The sequence below is a fragment of the Dendropsophus ebraccatus genome, chromosome 6 (assembly GCF_027789765.1).
Source record: "Dendropsophus ebraccatus isolate aDenEbr1 chromosome 6, aDenEbr1.pat, whole genome shotgun sequence".
NCBI lineage: Eukaryota > Metazoa > Chordata > Amphibia > Anura > Hylidae > Dendropsophus > Dendropsophus ebraccatus.
In genome coordinates, this window is record NC_091459.1 from 26,763,606 (window position 1) to 26,786,148 (window position 22,543).

General features: G+C 45.6%; 2 protein-coding genes across 2 annotated transcripts in view; one reads left to right on the top strand and one right to left on the bottom strand.

Annotated features, from left to right (window-relative positions):
* The window catches only part of RARS2 (arginyl-tRNA synthetase 2, mitochondrial), a 30,036-nt gene extending 12,676 nt beyond the window's left edge, over positions 1-17,360 (bottom strand). The window contains exons 1-11 of the mRNA XM_069973554.1: positions 17,195-17,360; positions 16,624-16,697; positions 15,258-15,354; positions 13,795-13,878; positions 12,852-12,949; positions 10,326-10,381; positions 9,987-10,070; positions 8,725-8,801; positions 8,309-8,467; positions 7,236-7,342; positions 6,159-6,254 (exon numbers count right to left, since the gene is read on the bottom strand). Of these exons, the coding sequence (XP_069829655.1) occupies positions 6,159-6,254; positions 7,236-7,342; positions 8,309-8,467; positions 8,725-8,801; positions 9,987-10,070; positions 10,326-10,381; positions 12,852-12,949; positions 13,795-13,878; positions 15,258-15,354; positions 16,624-16,697; positions 17,195-17,230 (968 nt within the window). The 5' untranslated portion in view covers positions 17,231-17,360. The remainder of the gene's footprint in view (positions 1-6,158; positions 6,255-7,235; positions 7,343-8,308; positions 8,468-8,724; positions 8,802-9,986; positions 10,071-10,325; positions 10,382-12,851; positions 12,950-13,794; positions 13,879-15,257; positions 15,355-16,623; positions 16,698-17,194) is intronic.
* Positions 17,361-19,608: 2,248 nt separating this feature from the next.
* The window catches only part of ORC3 (origin recognition complex subunit 3), a 53,828-nt gene continuing 50,893 nt past the window's right edge, over positions 19,609-22,543 (top strand). The window contains exons 1-3 of the mRNA XM_069973555.1: positions 19,609-19,627; positions 20,290-20,322; positions 22,127-22,181. Coding sequence (XP_069829656.1) covers positions 19,622-19,627; positions 20,290-20,322; positions 22,127-22,181 — 94 coding nt within the window. The 5' untranslated portion in view covers positions 19,609-19,621. The remainder of the gene's footprint in view (positions 19,628-20,289; positions 20,323-22,126; positions 22,182-22,543) is intronic.

Here is a 22,543-nt window from a genome sequence, read left to right on the forward strand (position 1 = left end):
TTTTATGTGATAAATCTATGCAAAGTAGCACGAGATTGTGACGTGTAAAAGAGGATTTTTTACTCACCGTAAAATCTCTTTCTCGTAGTCTTCATTGGGGGACACAGATACCATGGGTATAGGCTGCTGCCACTAGGAGGCGCTGACACTAAGAAAGAAACAAAGGAAGTGACTCCTCCTGAGCAGGATATACCCACCCACAGGCACTGAGGTAAACCAGTTTGTGCCAGAGCAGTAGGAGAAGTCAAGAACAGGTAAAGTAGGAATAACACCAAAAACTGAGAAAACTACCATACCGATGAAAAACCCAAAAGAAAAATGGGTGGGTGCTGTGTCCCCCAATGAAGACTACGAGAAAGAGATTTTACGGTGAGTAAAAAATCCTCTTTTCTCGTGCGTCTTATTGGGGGACACAGATACCATGGGACGTCCAAAAGCAGTCCATGGGGTGGGAAAGATAACCGCTAGACAAGAGCGCTTGGCGAGAAGCCACAAAATAGCACCAACACAACCATCAAATAGGAATAGAGCAAGGGTTGATGCTGAATGCGTCAGAGAAAACCCCGACAGGTCCGCGGCAAAGGAAAGCGGGTCTAGTCCCTGGAGCAACGTGCTGCACTGCAGAGTGGGTTGTGGCCTTCCTAGAAGCCAGCAACATGATGTAACATTGAGTCCAACAGAACTAGTAGGCTAGATGTGGGGAAAAAAGCAGACGCCCAGCCAAGTAGGCGACCACAGGCGGCAGGGACTTACTCTGAGGTAGAACAGAAAAAAGGCAAATACAACCATGACGGGAGAGACTGGAAAGTGTTTCGTGGCACCTAGAGGCCTAAGGCGTCAAATAAAGGAGAAAGGACTGAGAGTCTCTCATAGAAGGTGCTACATGAGATGCAGGAGAAGCTGCGTCCCTGACTATGGAGCAGGGAAGAATGGCCAGGCTGGAAGCTCCATAGGCCTAGGAGTACAGTCTTCACTGTGAAGAGAAAGCCATGGCCTATGACATGAGTTACCCCATCTGAGAAACACATACATGTTAATAAGAATAAAGCTTTCCAAGCATAATGCAGTCCAGGGAAAGAAGGAGAGGGAGAAAAGAAAACCGTGATCTGAATCTTGAGCAAGTTGTCCTGAAAAGAGTACAGTAGTACCTGGTACCCCGCAGTGTCCGACAGAAAAGATGAGCAGAGGAAGCCGGTAGGCTGGGAAAAAAACAACTCCATGGGCTGTTAAAGCCTCAGAAAGGAGGTCGATCATATAAAACACTCCGCTCCAAGGAAGCCTAGAGGTACTCGAGAGCATGGAGTCAAAGAAGAAAACCGTCGAGGGAGGTCGAGGTAAGGCTTATAGGCACGGGAGTAGTCAGAGGACAATGGGAACAACAGTTAATACATAGACTAGAGTCCATATGTAGACTAGATCTAGAAACCAACGCCTCAAAGGGTGAGCAGAGACGTTGCTTGAGAAAGGAACCTTATGCGGGATCCAATGGCCACATTGAAGAGATTAGCGGATCAACCAGCTCAACCGGATCCCTAGGCAATTGGAAAGGCGAGAGCCAGATGCATTCTGGTGGACAGAGCAACAGGAAAACAAGGGGACTTTAATGGTTAATGAGAAAAGATGATCGAGAATTGGCAACTTGCCGAACAAATGAAGCCTGGCCAGAATGCAATAGTTTCGGAGACGATAGAGCCTTAGGTAGGGCCAGACATGGGCCAGTGAACAACCCTGTTTGCAAGTAGAGGAAATCTTTAAGGGAGAAGTTCTCGAGGACTCCACATGGGAGACAAGATAAGGGAGGGGGACCGGGAGTCCCATCTGGAGAGCATGGCAGGTCAACAAGAAGACCAAGGACAAGCAAGTCAAGCAGGAGTGCTCATAGAGGCCAATGAGGGCTGAAAACCCACACCTGCCTGTCGGAAGAAGCAATCTCGGAATAACAGTCCTCTGGAGGACTGTAGGATACCTATTATACTAAATATTCCATCCTCACGGAGGAGAGAAGGACTGCTTGAAGATTTCCTGACTGAGTAGTAAAAAACCAAACCTAGGATAGGGGGGTCATGCACAACAGTGTGCTACTCCAGAGCGTAGGAATAACTGTGTATGCGGGAGCACTGCAAAACCCTGAACTGAGAACAACAATGCTTCATAGTCCATATGGCCAAAAAAGGACACTTGGAGAAGCTAGACCACAAAGGGACCATACACCTAGGCTTAGGACGGTAGAGAAACAGTACAGGCAATAAACAGGAATCCTTACCCTGTGAGACTGCAGCTGCCTAAGAGAGAGAAGACTAAATACTAGCCATGTTGGCCATAGGCAGATGCAGAAGGAGAAGTCCTAAAGCAGCACTGTGAGTCATGTAGGCAGTCGATGTCCTACATACACCAGGGGTAGAAGAAACCCTTACTGTTTTACCTGAGGAACCGAGAGGCCTCACTTCACCCAGATCAAAGAGAAGAGGCAATGTGGCTGGTGCTGACCAAGGACAGCTTCCTGAAGTAGAGCACCATGAGACAATAAGACCAAACCTCGCTGAGGGCCATCTGCAGTATAGCAGAGGGGACGGTCTAGGCAATACAATACTACTACTGTTACCAAGCCATACTACTGGGTAACAGCCAGTGAAACAAATGCCAAAACATGGTAGTTATGCCCAGATGAAGGACAGAAGAACCACCCTGACAGTACCAGGATGAAATAGTGACTGTACCTATATGCTGCCGGCCACTCAGAGGACCAGAGTATGACAGTACAACAGTCCGGAGGCAGGTAAAGCAGGGGGTTCTGTACCTTGTGTAGTGGGACACGTAGCAGGATGCTCGGGCTTTAGAAAGGATACGGCCCGAGAGGAATAAACCAAGGTTACACTGCCCGAGAGCAGGTAATGAGACTTGCTAGTGGAAACATACAGAAGACGAAATGGTGTGGTAACAAGTTACCCTATGATGATCCCCTGAAGTGACAGGCACCGATCATGGGAGTCCTACGAGGATGAAAGGTAATATACAGGGTAACACGAGCAGAGTAGCTGCAAGCAGTAAGTAACCAAGGACCAGCATTCAAGAGATACAAATCCCTGGACTGGAAGCAGGTAATGTGCCTGGTCAGACCTGTAAACTAGACAAGCAAACAGAAGCCTACAGGGTGTGCTCTGGGAGCAGGGAAGAGAACAGGACTGTGTCCCAATGTAAACGAGAACTGGACACGAGAAATGCCAAGCATCACCACTATAATGCACTATAATGAGTGGACCTGAAGAAGGTGTATTACATCGTGTAACAGAATACCACAACCTGTGCACACCAAACTACAGGTAATGTAGTTGGAGCCATATCATGCAACAGAGGGCAGAGCTCTGAATCACCTTGTACCACCACCTGGGAGGTGATAACGTGTCCAGTTCTATGTCTCTGACATCATGTAGTAAAGGAATCTATGTCATGAAGATGAGAGGCAGGTTTGAAGCACCGCCCGCTAAGGGGTGATGTGAATGACAGGACATGTGTCGTGCTTGTGACATCCTGTAGCAGAGGGGGTAGCTCTGAGTAACACAGGAACAATGATTGGCAATGGGTGATGTGTCTGGTCCCATAACCTGTATGACCAACCATGTAGCAGACGGTTCTCCTGGTTGGGAAACCGTGTAGCAGAGGGTTCTGCTCAGAGCCCAGATACACCGCCTGGAAACAGATAACGTGTCTGGATCCGTGTACTTACCGTGACACTGTGTAGCAGAGGGTTCTGCTCAGAGCCCAGATACACTGCCTGGAAACAGATAACGTGTCTGGATCCGTGTCCTGCTCGTGACACCATGTAGCAGAGGGTTCTGCTCAGAGCACAGATACACTGCCTGGATAGCGAGTAACGTGTCTGGTTCCATGTACTTCTCGTGACACCATGTAGCAGAGGGTTCTGCTCAGAGCACAGATACACCACCTGGATAGCGGGTAACGTGTCTGGTTCCATGTACTTCTCGTGACACCATGTAGCAGGGGGTTCTGCTCAGAGCACAGTAAGCTCCGTCTAGTAGTGAGTAACGTGTCTGGTGCAGTGTCCTACTTGTGACACCATGTAGCAGAAGGATCTCACTGAGGACACAGAAACACCGTATGGTGATGGGGAATGTGTCTGTGCGTATGTGGTTGGAGGGGAACCAGAATGTGTATATAAGTATTAATGTAATCTTAAATATATAAAATCTGACACAGAGGGGTCAACCAGCACCAAAAATGCTGGATCTGCAGACCAAGGGTTGCTGGAACATTATATGGAACATTGGCCATAAGAAAACATGATGCAAGCCATTCTTATATATGTAATGGTGTAATAACCACTTCCACCAGTAGGTGGCAGGAGAAGCTGCTGGGAATAGAACAGTGTGTGTGGTAGCTCTCCCGGGAGAGAACACGAACACACACACACAGACACAGGGCAGGATGCTGCAGTCCGCAGCACCCGAAAAGGGGCGGGGCAACCCAGGAGGGGGCGGGGCATCACAGTGAAGGCTCCACAGAGTTAAAAAGATAACAAAAATGGTGATGCTGCGGCCCTTACAGCATCCGAAAGGGGGCGGGGCCTAACGGGAGGGGGCGGGGCATCCCACAGTAAGTCCCAGCAACTTAAGAAAAATGTCAGGATGCTGCGGGCTGCGCGGCTCCCGAAGGGGGCGGGGCCTAACGGGAGGGGGCGGAGCATCCCGGGGTGCAGAATCAGCCACATAAGATACAGGGCTGGATGCTGTGGCCCACGCGGCACCCGAAAGGGGGCGGAGCCTAACGGGAGGGGCGGGGCATCCACAGTGCAGTAGTGCAGGCTCAGCAACCTAAGAAAAATGGCGGGGTGCTACGGCCGACAGGGGGCGGGGCCTAACGGAGGAGGCGGAGCATCCTCTAGAGCAGGTACTCCAGACATAGCCACAATAGGGAAAAAAGGCGGGAAACTGCAGCCTGCACAGCACTGACAGGAGTGGGAGACCCCTCACTGTACACCCCATGGCACCCAGAGAGGCACCAGTACAAAATAAAATGGTGGAGGGGGCTGGCCTGTTACTGACTGAGGGGAGAGCCACAGAGGTACAGTGACCCTGAGGGAGTGGAGCATGGGGAGATGGAGAAATCCCTGTGTGAGGAAAGCATGGCCCGGGGGTTGTCTATAAGAATACAATGGTGGCCTGGGAGGGTGGGCAGGGGGAATATACTCACCAGGTAGGAGCCCATACTCACCATTGCCGTCTTCAGCCGGTGGGTGCCTCACCTTACGCGCCAAGCTCTGGGGGGCGAGGCGGGAAGGGGCTGTGCGGATACAGAGTCCGCAGAAAGGCGACCAGACAGTCAGACTGATTTGGTGCCATGGTGTCACGTTGCCGGCCGGTGGCAACCGAGGGTAGACAGTCCATCTATATTTATGGTCTGTTCCCTGGTCGCATAGTGAGGGGATCAGGGTGGGTCTAGATTACCCACCGTGCCCAAGAATCCATAAGACCTAGAAGGAAAAAGAAAATCTAACTAACTAAACATAAAGGAAGAAACTGGCCTGGAGAACCCAGACCTGTGTCTGCCTCCTACTGACACTAAGCTAAACTGGTTTACCTCAGTGCCTGTGGGTGGGTATATCCTGCTCAGGAGGAGTCACTTCCTTTGTTTCTTTCTTAGTGTCAGCGCCTCCTAGTGGCAGCAGCCTATACCCATGGTATCTGTGTCCCCCAATAAGACGCACGAGAAAAGAAAATGATGCTTCAATAAAAATTCTTCTTGTCATTCTGCCATAAAGTAAGTCTCATTTGAAGTTTGACACAAGTCATGTAGGGAAGGTCGGGCTTGAACTTTCTGACCTAAATGCAAAAGGCTACCCTGAAGACACCATCCCAACCATGAAACATGTTGGGGGGCTGCATCATGCTGCGAGGACGTTTTTACTCAGAAGGGACAGGGAAGCTGGTCAGAGCTGATGGGGAGATGAATGGAGTAAATGTATGGCAATCCTGAAGGATATTTACATTTAGGCTATGTTCACACTACGAAAGTTACGTAATAATCACAGCCGTCGTTGCCGATTTGCAGCAACGGCCGTGATTACTACGTAGATAACCCATTTGAAATGACCAACAAACCACCCCAAAAATTCAAATAGCTCCTTGTATTGCTGGTCATACCTTGTAATATACAAAGTTGTCCCATCGCTACGCATGACCGTTGAATGTGCTGACTGGTCTCCATTTTCTGTCAGGTCCACCACTCCAGTGCCTTCACTGTAATAGAAAGATTAGTTGTCGGATATATATATATTAAGGGAATATGCTTCACAAAACCCCCAAGGTCTGCCAGCATATATCTAATGTTTAGTCTCTGATAAATGCATTTATGCCAACTTAGGCCTGATCCTTTTGCTCCTCTAAAATCTGCCATCAAAGAGAAGGACAGGTGCCCCCCCCCCCTCATACACAATTGCTGCGATAGTTCCAATGCATGCATTAAATGGATCAGAACAAAAACTCACAGAGTAGTCAACCACACCATTCCATCTGGGGTATGGGCAGTGTACTTTAAAAATTTAAATTTTTAACATGGTTGCTTTTGATGCTGAAGCCACAAGAGAGGGTTTTCCAGGGCACTTTCAGTCCTGCTCCAAAGGAAGTCAGGAATGGGCTGGAGTGAAGATGGTGCAAGGAGACAAAACTGCACAGGCCTCAGGTGGTCTCTTAAAGAGACTCCGTCTGTAGGTTTATGCAGCCCTATCTCAGGGTAGCATAAACTAAGAACAGAGAAGCTGAACAGAATAATGTCTCAACAATAAATAACCAACAGCGCACTTGGCCAATGGCATTAGAACGTCCATCCACATCAGCTCAGACCCCACTTCTCATTCAAGATGTAAGGACATGCTCACAGGCCGATGTGTGCTCTCACCTCAGTCCAAGCCATCCACCCCCACGGAGGATAGACTCCTCCTTCCTCATGCTCATTCATACGATCAGGTCCCTGCCTCAGTGCAGGGGCCTAATAGTCTTATATCAGAGCCTCCTCCCGCTGTGACAGAGCCTCCTTCCGCTGCCTGATCGTGGTTAGGGACAGCGGGGGGAGGCAGGGAGAGAATGACGTTTGGGAAATGTCATGAAGCAGGAACTACCTGCTTTACATAACATTTCCCAAACGTCATTTTGCGGAAAGGGGTTAAAGACCATGTGGAAAAATATAAAACTCAGAAATTAAATATTGACAGTAAACCTTACTTGGTGATCTTAAGAATGTTCTTGCTTCGCAAAAGGTCCAAGACATCATGTGATTTTTCCCTATAAAAGGATTCTCCAGCATATTCATCAAATTCTATGCCAAGTCGCTGTAATACACAAATGGCTGACAATGAACTTATCAGAAATGACATTAAGACCTGAATCCCTTAAGTTCACGTTTTTGCACTTTTGCTTTTTCCTCCTCCTGTTTAAAAGGCCATAGCGCTTGCATTTTTTTCCACAGACCCACATGAGCCCTTATTTTTTGCTAAACCAATTGTACTTTGCAATGAAAGACTTCATTTTTCCCTAAAATATGCTGCAAAACTGGGGGAAAAAATTATTTGCACAGTGAAGTTTTTTTTTTTTCACAAACTTTTTCTTTGCTGTTCACCCTATGGTAAAACTGACATTACATGATTACAACAATAGGTAACTTATTTATCTTAATTTTATCTGACTGCTTTGAAATTTTTTTTTAAACTTTGCCATATCACCATCCTTATAACACTTTTTTTTTTGGTCTATGGGGCTGTGTGAGATGACATTTTCTGTGCCATGGGGGACTTCTATGTTAGCAACACTGATTTCTCACAGGGATCAATGCAGTAGACATCTACTGCATTGATCAATGAAATCAGTAATCCATTACTATGGGCTGGTTGAACCCATAGCAATTGAGTGTCGACCTGGGATCAGCTGCCGTCCCCAGCTGCTGGCGAGCGGTTCAGAACCCTCTCTGAACCCGGGTAGCGACGCAATAACATAAATTTACATCATCCTGGTCTCATGCCATACATTACCCCGTAGACTAGGCCATCAGGGACTACAAGTAATGGTTACATTTTCATTTTATGACATTACCAGCTTTTACACAGACTTCTCCAAACTTAAAGCCCACATGTGGCTTGCTGCTTCATTTTTAGTAACTAAAACTGACCAGTTGCCTGTTCTAGAGATTACCGCAAAGAAGCAGCTGAATGTAATCTGTCTGTTTTATTAAGGTTCAGATTTGTGCTGTGCTTTATTACAAAAAACAAACAAACAAACAAAAAAAACAAAACATACTATACCTTATAGACCTTAGCATATTCCTCAATGCTCAAACCCCTAAAGTGTGTCCATAGAGAAAGGGCTTGTGGATCGCCGCTCTCCAGTTTCCTCATAAATTCCTGCGCAGAACGTTTCATCTCTTCGTCTTTTTCTGCTGCTGCATTGACTTTCACATATACCTGAGCATTGCACATGTAAAACAGTCAGAAGATATAATTTCTTCATTAAGATGAATCAGAGTAAATCCGTACTTGATATCAGAGATGGAGAACCATTGGCTTTCCAGCTGTTGCAAAACTACAATTCCCATCATGCCTGGACAGCCAAAGCTTTAGCTTTGGCTGTCCAGGCATGATGGGAATTGTAGTTTTGCAACAGCAGGAGGGCTGAAGGTCCCCCATCCCTGGTTTATAGAAAACCTAGATAGAAGACTTACTTCAAAGAGGTGCTGTAAAGCATTAGACTTGAGCTTATCTTCACTGCCAAACTTGCTGAATCCAGCACCCAAAAGTCCTAGAAAATGACATTTTGATCACTTTATTTTTAGGAAGGTAGGATTGACAAAAACTGTAATTCTTGGGAGTTTCATTTAGTAATTCTTAATGATATTTTAACACACAAAATATAATATTAAAGGAGAAGTCCCATAAAATGGGAAAAAAAAAAAAAAAAAAAAAAAAAAAGACAGTAAGGCGGGGGAACATAATAAACAAAGTATACTTATCTATCCTTGTGCCCTGTATCGCCGCTCTTGGGTTTCGTTCACAGCCGACAGCCTTTTGCAGATTCTTCAGTTGAAATGTCACATACCCAGATGACTGATTGTTGCTCAGCCAATCAGTAACAGGGGTGGGACACCACCCCAGTCACTAACTGGCTGAGTGGGCAATCGATCAGCCGGGCAGTAATGTTGCAGTATGTCGCATACCCGAATGTTGGGAGAAAATGACAGTTGGTGGTCGTCAGTGAGACCTTGGCGCGATGCAACAGAGGCACAGGGACAGGTAAGTATACTTTCTTATATTTCTGCACCACCCTGGCTTCCTGCCTTTTTTATTTTTATGGGACTTCTCTTTTAAAGGGGTACTCCGACAAAAATGTTTTTCTTACAAATCAACTGGTTTGAGAAAGTTATATAGATTTGTAATTTACTATTTAAAAAAGTATTTCTATACTTATCAGCTGCTGTATGTCCTGCAGGAAGTGGTGTATTCTTTCCAGTCTGACACAGAGCTCTCTGCTGCCTTCTCTGTCCGGGACAGGAACTGTCCAAAGCAGGAAAGGTTTTCTATGGGAATTTGCTACTGCTCTGGAGAAGTTCCTGTCTCAGACAGAGGTGGCAGCAAACAGCATTGTGTCAGACTTCACTCCACTTCCTGCAGGACATACAGCAGCTGTTAAGTACTGGAAGACTCAAGATTTTTAAATAGATGTAATTTAAAAATCTATATAACTTTCTGAAACCAGTTGATTTAAAACAAAAAAAAAAAAATACAAAAAAAAAAAATCACTGACATACCCCTTTAAGGCTATATTACGGGATCATAGTGGGAAAAGGTGTCTGTCTGATAACATTGATAATAATTTATTGTGGCCGTCACTTAACATATAAACGCCTTTTTTCACTATGATCCTACAGTGGGAACATAGTCTAAAACATATGTAGATTATTTGTTTCAGCTGCATATTAACACTTACCAAACTGTAGGCCCCAGTCACCCAAGTAGTTTACTCTGAAAACCTTATTACCAGCTGCCTCCTTGAGGTTTGCTATAAAGTTTCCTGGAGGAAAATAAAAAGTTATAGTAACAAACTATCAGAATCTGTCCCACAAACGAAATGATTTGGTGAACAGTGTGAACAGAGCCTTATATAAACTGTTACAGAAAATATTCAGTAGTCAGCATCGGAGCATTAGTTTTCAGAAATTACACCGGTCGCTGGTTAAAAATCAGCATGAACCCTAAAAAGAACACTGCGCAATGAACAGGAATTATAACAAAAACTATTATCCTCTATGGGCATGGGATAACTCACCTATTATTGTGGAGCGCAAATGTCCAACGTGAAATTTTTTGGCAATGTTGGGTGAACTGCAAAATAGTAAGCAAAAAAAATAAAAATAAAAAAAAAGAATTTATATTTATATATATATATATATATATATATATATATAAATAATTTTTTTTTTTTACTTTTACAATTAAAGGGAACCCGTCACCTGGGATGCGGGCGCACAGCCCGTCCGACCCCCCGGTGCAGCCCCGGATACTTACCCTTTCATGAAAGTCCCACTCCTGGACCCGCTCCCAGAACGAAGATATCCCCGTCGGAAGTCGTGTGCACGCTGCAGAGATGAGACGGCTCCAGTCATTCTCAAGGAGCATCAGACTCCTCTCTGCTGATTAGCATACAGTGCGCGCAAAGATCTCCGTCCCGGGACCGGTTCCAGGAGCGGGACTTGCAGGAAAGGGTAAGTATCTGGGGCTGCATCGGGGGGTTGGGACGGGCTCTGCGCCCACGTCCCAGGTGACAGGTTCCCTTTAATAAGGCCTCGAACACACATCCGCAAAACGTGTCTGTATTCACACACCAATAGAAGTCTTTGGGATCCATATTTTTTGTGGACATTACCTCAGATTATTGATCATTATTTGTGACCGCCATTATTGGCCGTTAAATCATGGCACTTTCCCTTAGTGGAAAAATAGCTCTAAAATGCAACGTATATGAACTGCCATAACAAGGATAATGGACAACATGCTATATTCCCGAAACTACATTAGAACCACCTTTTCTTTCAATACTATATTACTGTAACTGTGTGGCTATTAGTTAAAGAAAAAAAAAATCATAATATGTTCTTATTAAAGGAGAAGTCCAGTAAAAATTTTTCATTAAAAGTATTGTATTGCCCCCCAAAAGTTATACAAATCCCCAATATACACCTATGAGAAATGCTTATAAAGTGCTTTTACCCTGCACTTACTACTACATCAAGGCTTCACTTCCTGGATAACATGGTGATGTCACTTCCTGGATAACATGGTGATGTCACTTCCTGGATAACATGGTGATGTCACGACCCGACTCCCAGAGCTGTGTGGGCTGTGGCTTCGGGAGAGGAGGATGGCAGAGGGACAATGAGGGACACAGGGCACTGGAGGGACACCGAGCATCCCTCTGCCATCATCCTCTCCAGCAGCCACAGCCCGCATAGCTCTGGGAGTCGGGTCGTGACATCACCATTTTATCCAGGAAGTGAAGCCTTAATGTAGTCTTAATGTAGTAGTAAGTGCAGAGAAAAAGTACATTATAAGCATTTCCTGTTATAAGTGTATATTGATGATCAGTATAACTTTTGGGGGCCAATAAAATACTTTACTAAAAATTTTCGCTGGACTTCTCCTTTAAAGAAGTCCAACAAAGATAAAAAAAAATAAAAAAAAATATTAACACTGCAGGTGGGGGCGTATACAGAATGCATACTTACCTGTCCCCATGTCTCTGCAGCAACACATCCCCGCTTCCGCATTTCCCATCGGCATCCCCTTGCAATGTCACGATCCGGCTGATGGATTACCCAGTCACTGACTGGGGTGGGACCAGTGGCGTAGCTACCATAGAGGCAGGGAAGGCGGTTGCTATGGGGCCTGTGGAGGGAGGGGGCCCAGGGAAGATAAGAGCCTCCTGTGTTCTTTTGCTTAACCCCTTATGTACTTATGTGTGTAAGTGACCCAGTGTTACATGCTGCAACACAAAAAAAAAAAAAAAGGGTTAACAATTAGCTCTCTGCCTCACTACTCTGATAACCTCTGACCTCTGTTCTCTGAGCTCCTGCAGAGGTCAGGGGTTATCAGTGCAGGAGTTGTGAAGGAGAGAGAGCTAATTGTCTTCTGTATTAACCCTTTGTTTGTGTTGCAGCATGTAAGAGAACACTGGGTCACTTACACACTGCAGTACCTAACGGGTTAAGCAAAAGGTAGTCTGCTCCTGCACCTATGTATATAACCATGAGGCTCCTAATAGGCTGTTATAGGTAAATACAATGGATGGACAGAACAAGCAGACATTGGCTTTCTCCTCTGCCAGTTACTGTTGTGGTTGCACGCAGGATTCTGCCTCTGGCCACAAGATTTTTTTTGCCACATCACCGAATATATATATTATAGTGTGTAGGGGGGCCCCATACAGTTTTTTGCTATGGGGCCCCATGAATCCTAGCTACGCCCCTGGGTGGGACACCACTGCAGTTACTGACAATCCATCAGCCGGGTCGGGTATCATTAGCTAAAATCCCAGCTAGAGTGGACAACAGGAAGAGGAAGTCCATTACAGGATGTACAAAAGGCAAAAAGTGGGGCAATGGAGAGAATAGAGCGGACACTTTGCCTCAGGAGCAGACGGTAAGCATGAAAGACTACAGAGTGGTGGCAATTCATTTATATGACAGTTCAAAACAGTTTTCACTCCTTTAATATCAGAATAAATGAATGGAGTCATATACATTAGGACAATGTAAATTGTGTAGAAGAAGGGGGGGGGGGGTGAGGGGGCACATACCTGTATTCCACTAATGTCAAACCTTTTGGGAAGTCTGACACAAGCTCAGAGCTAAATCCATACCTACAGCCATCTTGTCTTATTTTGTGCATAACTTTCTGAAATAACAATATAAACCATTATTAGAATACACTGCGCATAATATATATATATATATATATATATATATATATTCTTTCCGGGACTGTGCTTGAAATCCAAATTTTCCCATAAGAAATCACTGAAATGTAAACAATTGGTTCCACACCCCAAAATAATGTTTATTCTGAACAACATGTAAAACTAATGGAACAAACATTTGAAACAGCAGAATATGTGATATTATAAGTTACTGTACAGTATGACAATCAGTATGTGGTGTATAATGTAAAGTAAGAGCGTAAACCTGAAGAAACAGCAGCAGTTTGTATTTACAGAATGGAACTGCAGATCCCCATAATGTAGTAGCGTAGTACAACAGGCTAGAATAGAGAAGCAGGGCTGCTGTCAGAGGTCTGTGTGGTCACATGACAGCAATGGGGAAGGGGGTGTGTTCAGCATGGGCCAATCAGGAAGTGAGAATCACAGAGGTGTGCAGGACGACAGTGTTAGAAAAATTTTTACACAGCAGTAAGTGTAGGCACATTATAGCGGTAGTGTGGATAGCTGAGTGTAAGTGCAGGCACATTATAGCAGGAATGGTAAGTATGGTAAACACAAGGGCTGACAGAGAATGCAGGGAGCATGAAGGAATGAGCAGGACATATGTGGGCACTCTCTGTCCGGGGAGAGAAGGGTTACAGCTATGAAGATATCAACTTCACAGTCCTGTCCCCTGATGCAAGCCCGAGCCTGAAGTGGGTACCACTGTGTATGTATGTGCGTATCTATCTATCTATCTAATCTATATACACACACACATACATAATCTCCCCTATGTTTTACATAATGAATTAAAACTTACCTTAACTAATAAAGGTCTGTTGACTTTGAAAGTCAGGATTCCTCGTGCCAAGCCGAACTCACTAACTACAGAGTCTACAACCAGCTGCAATACAAAGAGGATGTCATTTACTGAGGATATTTGTAATACTATAAGGCTATGTTCACATGTCAGTATTTGTACCCAAAATCAGGAGGAAGATTTGCACAATTTGTGTGTTTCCAATCCACTCCTGGTTTTGGGTAAAAAAAAAAATAAAAAAAATATATTGACCAAAATACTAAGTGAAATACTGCGTGTGAACATAGCCTTTATATATTTATGACATTAAAACGAAATTCACTGCTTCGATTGCTGAAATCTTTTTTAGACTCCCCTAACCTTTACAGTGGCACAATCCATTTTTGAAAACGCCACGCAGTTCCCACAATCACAATCTGTGCCAGTATCTAAATGTTCCCTTCGGCCTGCTCAATGTACTGGAGGTGGGCTTGGCTCCCCCAGTGTACCGACATACCCTTCCCTCGGTGATGTGGCTAGGGGGGCTCTGGGCCCCCTCTAGTGCATAGAGCAGGCCAAAAGAAACGGAGCAGTTTGTGGAAACTGGGGCAGCGTTTTAAAAAATGGACCGTGCCACCATGATGTATGTGCCAAAGCCAACCAGGTAGTCTAAAGGCCCTTTTTCATGGGCTAATGTTAAAGGGGTTGGCCACTTTATAGTAAAATTGCTCAAAGTACAGTAGTAGTAGGTGTACTCACTGTATATACTGACAGCAGCTCTCTGTGTACCTCATACAGCTACAATCTATCTCCCCTCCCCTCCTCTAGGCTGTGCTGTCCTGCTCTGTGGTGTTCCTGTCCATAAAATGGCCGACATGGAGGAGCATGTGACCATGCCCCGCCCCCCAATGTCCACCACTGAGCCTGTATATGTCTATGAAGGACACAGGGGGCGGGGCATGGTCACATGCTCCTCCATGTCAGCCATTTTATGGACAGACTCACCACAGAGCAGGGCAGCACAGCCTGGTGGGAGGAGAGTCTGATTTTAGCTCTGTGAGGCACACAGGGAGCTGCTGTCAGTATATACAGTGAATACACTTACTAATACTGTACACTAAGCAATTTATTTAAAAGTGGTCAACCCCTTTAAGGAAGAAGCAACCACCGACCTGTCAAATCAGCACTCGTTTTCTCATGCAGGCCCTGACTGCAGGACAAATAACACCAAATTAAAGGGGTTTTCCAAGCAAAGGAGACTGATAGCCTATCCTCAGGTTAGGCCAACTATAGCTGGTCATCTGGTGCCAACACAGACACAGTCAAAGTGAACATGGCATCGCTGCAGCACCTGGCACCACTGCTACCATGATGATGTAACAATAGTGGTATCGGCAATGGCTACAAGGCTGGATAACCCCTTTAAACACTTATTCTGTAGGTGCAAAGAGGAAAAAAAAAAACAACAACTTGCTTTGCATTACCTTATCTAACAGTTTCTGCGTCTTTTCCTGGTAAAAGGCGGCATCACCGGGATCATCAAACACAGACTTCACAAAAATCTGAAAGTCAGCAGATGGGCTAGAGGGGATGTCACGAAAAACAAAAGTTAGGTGCATGTTCACACAACAGATTTTTTATTTATTTTTTGCAGTGGATTTGTACTTTGATATGCTATGGAATTGCATTAAACGAGTTTTATTACATGTGACAACCCACCATAGGTTCTATATCTAGAAGTGGCCTGTTCTATAGTGTTTCTGTAACTCCCATAGAACTCTCCCACAGCTCCTGGCCCCCAATTCTTCCTGGCTTCCATTGACGCATTGCCTCAGCAAGAACAGTAAAGAAAAGTGGGGACTCACGCTTGATTGGAATCCTGAGCACTGAGAACTTAAAGGGGTATTTCATTCAAACTTAACTTTTGGTATGTTGCTGCCCATTCCATATGATCTATATGTTCTGAGCTGCTTTTTGCTGAAGACACAAAAATCTGTGTGTCAGCCTCTCTCTCTCTCCATCTCCCCCTCCTCCCTTCTGAGATGGCTGATGTAAAAAAAAAAGTCCCTATCTGCAACTTTGTAATGTCGGGAGGATTAATCACAGTGAGTTCATCACCAACTTGACCTCAAAATGACCCTCCCAGCATTACAAAGAAGCTACAAAGTTGCAGATACAGCCTGCCATAAACTTGTTTAAATCTGCAATCTCAGAAGGGAAGGGAGAGGAGACAAAGAAAATCTCACACACAGATTTTTGCGTCTTCAACAGAAAGCAGCAGCTAAGAACTGGGGGAAGGAGACTGAACAGATAACAACATGTATGGAATTAATTGTTAGTCTCACCACGGGCAGCAACATATCAAAAGTTATGTTTGAGTGGAATACCCCTTTAGGGTAGCTTCACACGTACCGCATCCGCAGCGGATTTCACGCTGCAAGTTTGCAGCGAAATCCGCTGCGGATCCTGTACTGTGAAGCTGAATGAGTCCCATACAACCCCCTGCACCCCGCTGCCGGCCGGCCGCAGCCCCAAGCATACATTACCTGCTCGGTGCCGCGACTGTGTGTGATTGGGGAGTCGGGGGCGTCACACACAGTCGCGGCACCAAGCAGGTAATGTATGCTCGGGGTTGCGGGCGTTCGGCCAGGAGGGTTAAGGGGGCCGGGGCTGCAGCCGGTGGGTTAAAGAGGCCAGGACTGCGGGCTGCAGGGGGTTAAAGGGGCCAGGTCCCATACACGCAGCGGATCCGATATATCCGTGATATTTTTAAAACAATTGGATACAGTCAGCTAAGCTGTCTCATAGATAGTTGGAGCTCATGCTTGTGGGGTAAAATAATCCTCATACCGTTTCCTGTGGACTGGGACTGCATGAACACGATGAAGGATTTTTTCTGCCGGAACTCCCAGCACTTGGGAAACCTACAGCAAATAATAGGACAAGAAAACATAATACGTATGTGCACAGATTAGTCACTTAAAGGGGTACTCCAGGGAATAAAAAAAATATCTTTCAAATCAACTGGTGTCAGAAAGTGCCAGAGATTTGTCATTTACTTCTATAAAAAAAAAAAAAAAAAAAACTCCAGTCTTCCAGTACTTATCAGCTGCTGTATGTCCTGCAGGAAGGGGTATATTCTTTCCAGTCTTCAGAGGTTTCCTATGGAGATTTGCTCCTGCTCTGGACAGTTCCTGACATGGACAGAGGTGGCAGCAGAGAGCACGTGTCAGACTTGAGAGAATACACCACTTCCTGCAGGACATCCAGCAGCTGATAAGTACTGGAAAATACAACAAAAGACGCAGTGGTCACCCTTGAGTGTTTATAACAGTTCCTGCTGGGATGAGTGTCCATCTAGCCCTGATCTCCCAGCATGCACTGCTGTCACCCTGTCCTGACAAGGACACCGCCTCTGTACCTGCTCCGCTATTGCTCTCCTGAAGTAACAAGCCATGGCTGTAAGCACTGCAGCTAGCTACACACAGACAGACAGACTTCCAGCAGCCGCAGGGATACGCGTCAGTAGGCTGACAGCACCATGTGAACAGAGGACAGGACACACAGGAAGCGGCTTCTCTCCAGACACACGTGCTTCCCTATGACCCGCCCCCCCGGGCGCGGCCTCCAATCACAGGCCGCGCTGGTCACGTGACCGCGCTGGAGGGAAGGCCTGAAAGTGTGCGACACTGGAGGAGACAGCGGGAAGGAGACGGTACCGGGGTGAGGGCGTGCAGATGCCGGTCCTCGCTATGTACACACGGGCACGGTGCCCGCTACATACCGAGGAACAGTGCATATTGCTCTACTTTTTATTTGGTGTTGGCATGCGGCTATAGAGCAGGGATGGGAACCTGTGGCCCTACAGCTGCAAAACTACAACTCCCATCATGCCTGGGCAGCCAGAGCTTCATCACGGGAGTTGTTTTAGAACTGCTGGAGGGTGCAAGGTTACCCACACCTGCTCTACTAGTTCCATCAATGTAAGTCTAATGCTACGTTTACACGGAGCGATTATCGGGCGAATTTTCGCGATAACGATCGAAATTCGAACGATAATCGTATGTGTTTACACGGCGAACGATCGATAAATCATTCATTTTGATCCTTTAACATGTTCTTAAATTGTCGCTCGCAAAAAATTCGCCGATCGTTCCGTGTAAACAGTTGTCGCGCCATAGTCCGGCCTCCCGCAGCCCCGCTCGCCGTCTGGCCCCCATGCTCGCCGCCTGGCCTGCCCGCCGCCCCCCGAGCGCCGCCGCTCATCTGCAGCCCCCTGCGCCGGCTTGATTGCCACCCCCGCCGCTCCGATGGCCACCCCTGCCGCCCCGATCGCCACCCACGCCGCCGCTCCGCTCCCCAGCTATATCTCCTGATCACAATGGGTCTCAGCAGTGACACCCGCTGCAATCAGTAACTTTTGATATGCCAATTTACAATACCTGATGACGTGTCAAAAGTTATTTTTAATGAAAGTGACACGTTAAAGGTTTCCATCATTTCCCGATTCTCCCTTCTTTTTTCCAGCTTATACAAATTTAACTCCTAGATGACCCTGGACATACAGTGACGCCCTGGCCGCTTGTCACCAGACAACCCAGGGCGTAACTGTATGTCCTGGGTGTTTATCCCGCTATGAAGCTCGCTCCAGAGTGTATGCAATCTATTGATTGAAGGTAAAAGTCCCCTAGGGGCCTTAAAATGTGTAAAAAAAAAAGTTAAAATTGTTTTTAAAAATACCCCAAAGCCCTTTCCCCAATAAAAGTTAAAATCACCCCCCTTTCTCATTATATAAATAAAACTTATAAAAATAAACATATTTTATAGCTTCGCGTGCGGAATTGTCCGATCTATTAAAATATAACAATCGTCATCACGAACAGCGAACGGCGTAAACGAAAAGGGGGAAAAAAGTGTCAGGATTACCAAATTACCAAATATGGTATAGTACATTACGCAGACACAGGAACCCCCCAAACGTTACCATATTGCATTCTTTTTTACTATTTCACCTATTTATATCTTCATAAATAATATATTTGGGATTCCATCATACATGTTATGGTAAAATAAAAGACGCCATTACGCAGCACAACTATTCCTGTAAAAAACAAGCACTTACATGGCCTGTAGATAGAAAACTGAGAGTGCTAGAGCTCTTAGAAGGGGAGGAGGAAAAAACGAAAACGCAAAAATGAAAACCTCACAGAGGGGTGGGCCTTTACCTCACAGAGGGGTGGGCCTTTACCTCACAGAGGGGTGGGCCTTTTTCCTCACAGAGGGGCGGGCCTTTTTCCTCACAGAGGGGCGGGCCTTTATCTCACAGAGGCGGCCCTTTACCTCACAGAGGGGCAGGCCTTTACCTCACAGAGGGGCGGGCCTTTACCTCACAGAGAGGCGGGCCTTTAACTCACAGAGGGGCGGGCCTTTACCTCACAGAGGGGCAGACCTTTACCTCACAGAGGGGTGGGCCTTTACCTCACAGAGGGGTGGGCCTTTACCTCACAGAGGGGTGGGCCTTTACCTCACAGAGGGGTGGGCCTTTTTCCTCACAGAGGGGTGGGCCTTTTTCCTCACAGAGGGGCGGGCCTTTATCTCACAGAGGGGCAGGCCTTTACCTCACAGAGGGGCGGGCCTTTACCTCACAGAGAGGCGGGCCTTTAACTCACAGAGGGGCGGGCCTTTACCTCACGAGGGGCGATCGCTGCTCCAACATCCTCCTTACACTCAACAGGCACATGCTCACCGCCTCTCGGGGACGTCGTGGAGATTACAGCAGCACTGACACGCTGAAGAGAAGACGCCCAGATGAGCAGTTGGGGGTCATTTACATAGAGCGCAGGACTTTATGAATGTAAGCTTGTCCTTTATATGCAGACTATAGGAATATGTTTTGGAAGTGTGCTGGGTTCATGTAGCAACATGTTTCCTTAGCGTTATAGCGATTTCTTTTTAGTGATTGGTTCCCTTTAAAGGGATAGTTCACCAATTTTTTTTTTCTTTCAAATTAACTGGTGCCAGAGATTTGTAATTTAATTCTAATAAAAAATGTTTTTTTTATAATTTTGCTGAATGGATTGTAAACAAGCTATTGGTTATTGTTATTTGAAGATTTGTATTTTAATGATGAAATTTATAATAAAAATTATAAATAAAAAAAACATACTGCTGTATGTCCTGCAGGAAATGGTGTATTCTTTTCAGTCTAGATGGCAGGAGAGGTTTTTTTATGGGGATTTGCTACTGCTCTGGACAGTTCCTGACATGGACAGCAGAGAGCACTGTTTCAGACTGGAGAGAATACACCACTTCCTGCAGGACATACAGCAGCTGATAAGTACTGGAAGACTCAAGATTTTTTAACAGAAGTAAATTGCATATCTCTGGCACTTGTTGGAACCAGTTGATTGGAAAGAAAATAAAAAAAATAGCAAACTACCCCTTTTAATTCTTTGCTGATCTTTTGCTTGTCCTCAGGAAATATCTTGACCCTTTTCTGTATTTATATTTTTACAGGAATCCATCATGACAACATCTTCCGTTTCCAAGGTAATTTCCTATTGTTTGGTGGTAAAATGTGTTTTTTGGTATTGGCTTTTAGTAGCTTATTGTTACATTGTGTGCCTGGAGCTGCAGGACAAAGCCCTCCAAGGACCAATGATACAGGAGCCCATATAGTCACGAGTAGAATCTCTTTAGACTGTATGTAATATGGGGCTATACAAGCTCAGGTCTGTACACCTCACTGGTAAAGCTCTTATTGCCCTCTTCTTTAAAGAGGATGTACCACCAGGTACATCCTCTTTAACCTAAACCCACAGATCGACTGGCGCCGGCACGGGGAAGCCGGTGCCGCGGTCTGTTTTTCGGTGTTCCTGTGCACGGCGCCGTTCTATGCACCTGAACCAGCCGGTGCTCAAGCACTGGAGGTAGGCCGGGCCGCCCCCAGTGGGAGGGAATTCCTTCCCCTGTATGACGCGGCTCCATTCATTCTAATAGAGCCGCATCATACAGGGGAGGGAATTCCCTCCCACTGGGGGCGGCCCGTCCCACCTCCAGTGCTTGAGCATCGGCCGGTTCCGGTGCATAGAACGGCGCTGTGCACGGGAACCGGGCCTCGGTCCGAAAAATGGACCGTAGCACGGCTTCTCCGTGCCGGCGCCGTTCGATCAGTGGGTTTAGGTTAAAGAGGATGTACCTGGTGGTACATCTTCTTTAAGTGCAATGTAACAATTCATGTTCTTGCATTGTTCTGTTATTGTTATTGCTTCCATAAATTCATATATCCCTGTAAGTCTAAACATTGTGCCAAATCATTTAGTAATTTATAGGGGTTATCTGGCGCTTTAGAGTTCTTAAAGGGGTACTCCGGCGAAAATCTTTTTCTTTCAAATAAAGTGGTTTAAGAAAGTTATGTAGTTTTAAAGTGTCACTGTCGTTTAATTAATTAATTAATTAATTAATTTTATTTATTTATTTATTTATTTATTTTCAGAAATCAATAGTACAGGCTATTTTAAGAAATTTTGTAATTGGGTTTATTAGCCAGAAAATGCATCTTTAGCATGTCTTCATGGTTTTCTATGGAGAGGGGAGGGGTGGAGGGAGATAAGGCACCAAAACAGGACAACAAAGAGTTAATTTACAGCTACATCACCGGCTATCTTCTCTGAAGTCAGCACTCTAAATACCGCTTTCACACAGGTCCCGCTGTGTAATCCTTCATTCACTGCTCTCTTCTGCCGACTTATCTCCCTCCTTCATCCTCCCCTCTCCATAGAACAGACAGGGCTTGACTGATGTAAAAGAGTCAAGATTTCCTGATAATGAGCCGTGAATGAGAGAGGGGGGGGGGGGGGAGACCTGGGGAAAGTCTTTTTGAATGCAGATAATGGCAGATTTGCCTAATAAACCCAATTACAAAGTTTCTTAAAATCGCCTGGACTATTGATTTCTGCAAAAAAAAAAAAAAAAATTGTCTTTCTTTCTGTGTTCCAGATGGGGTAGTGGCTGCCTCTACTCGTGTAGTGTGGAGGAGTAGTTTATTACAGTTTAGGGCAAGGGCTGCATGGACATTGCTAACGATGTCCGTGCAGCCTTTGCAAATCATTCGAGTCATGTAATACGCTCAGTAAACGAGCCCCGATCTAGCAGATCAGTGTTCATGTAAATTATTGATCAGGCTGCCATCAGACCATCTAATAGGACAATTAGGCTTCAATGTCGCTTCAAATTTGCTATTCAGAATTCCAGGAGATTTAGGTGGCAGCCCAACCGGGAGCTATACAAGATATTTATTAATCTGCATGAATAATCTGATACATGATTTGTCCATTTCTTGTCTAATTATAAGGGCTGCTTCGTGTTCAAGCCTAGTGCAAAGAAGAAAAAGCGTTCTCTTACTGCAGGTGTGTATATGGTACTGATAGGGGAAGACTATAATCCGCTGGCTTCATATTGTGCGTTTTAGATGGAATTGTTTTGCCATTGCTGTGCAGGACTGTACCAGCAGAGTGCTGATCTAATGTGAATGTGTAAGCTCAGATCTTAGTGCTTTCTCTTGGATCACACCAAGTATATTGGTCAGTATTTATAGCCTAATCCAGAAGGAAGCGTGCAAATTCTTTTCAGAAAAGTGTGCAAATCTTTTCATTCGAGCTTTCTCTGTGGGTTCCTCTCCTGCTTTTGGCTTACTGGGCACCTGGCGTAAACCATGTTGACCCGATCTTCGTGAAATTCATTCTGCGGCTGGAAGTTTGGGAATCCGTAA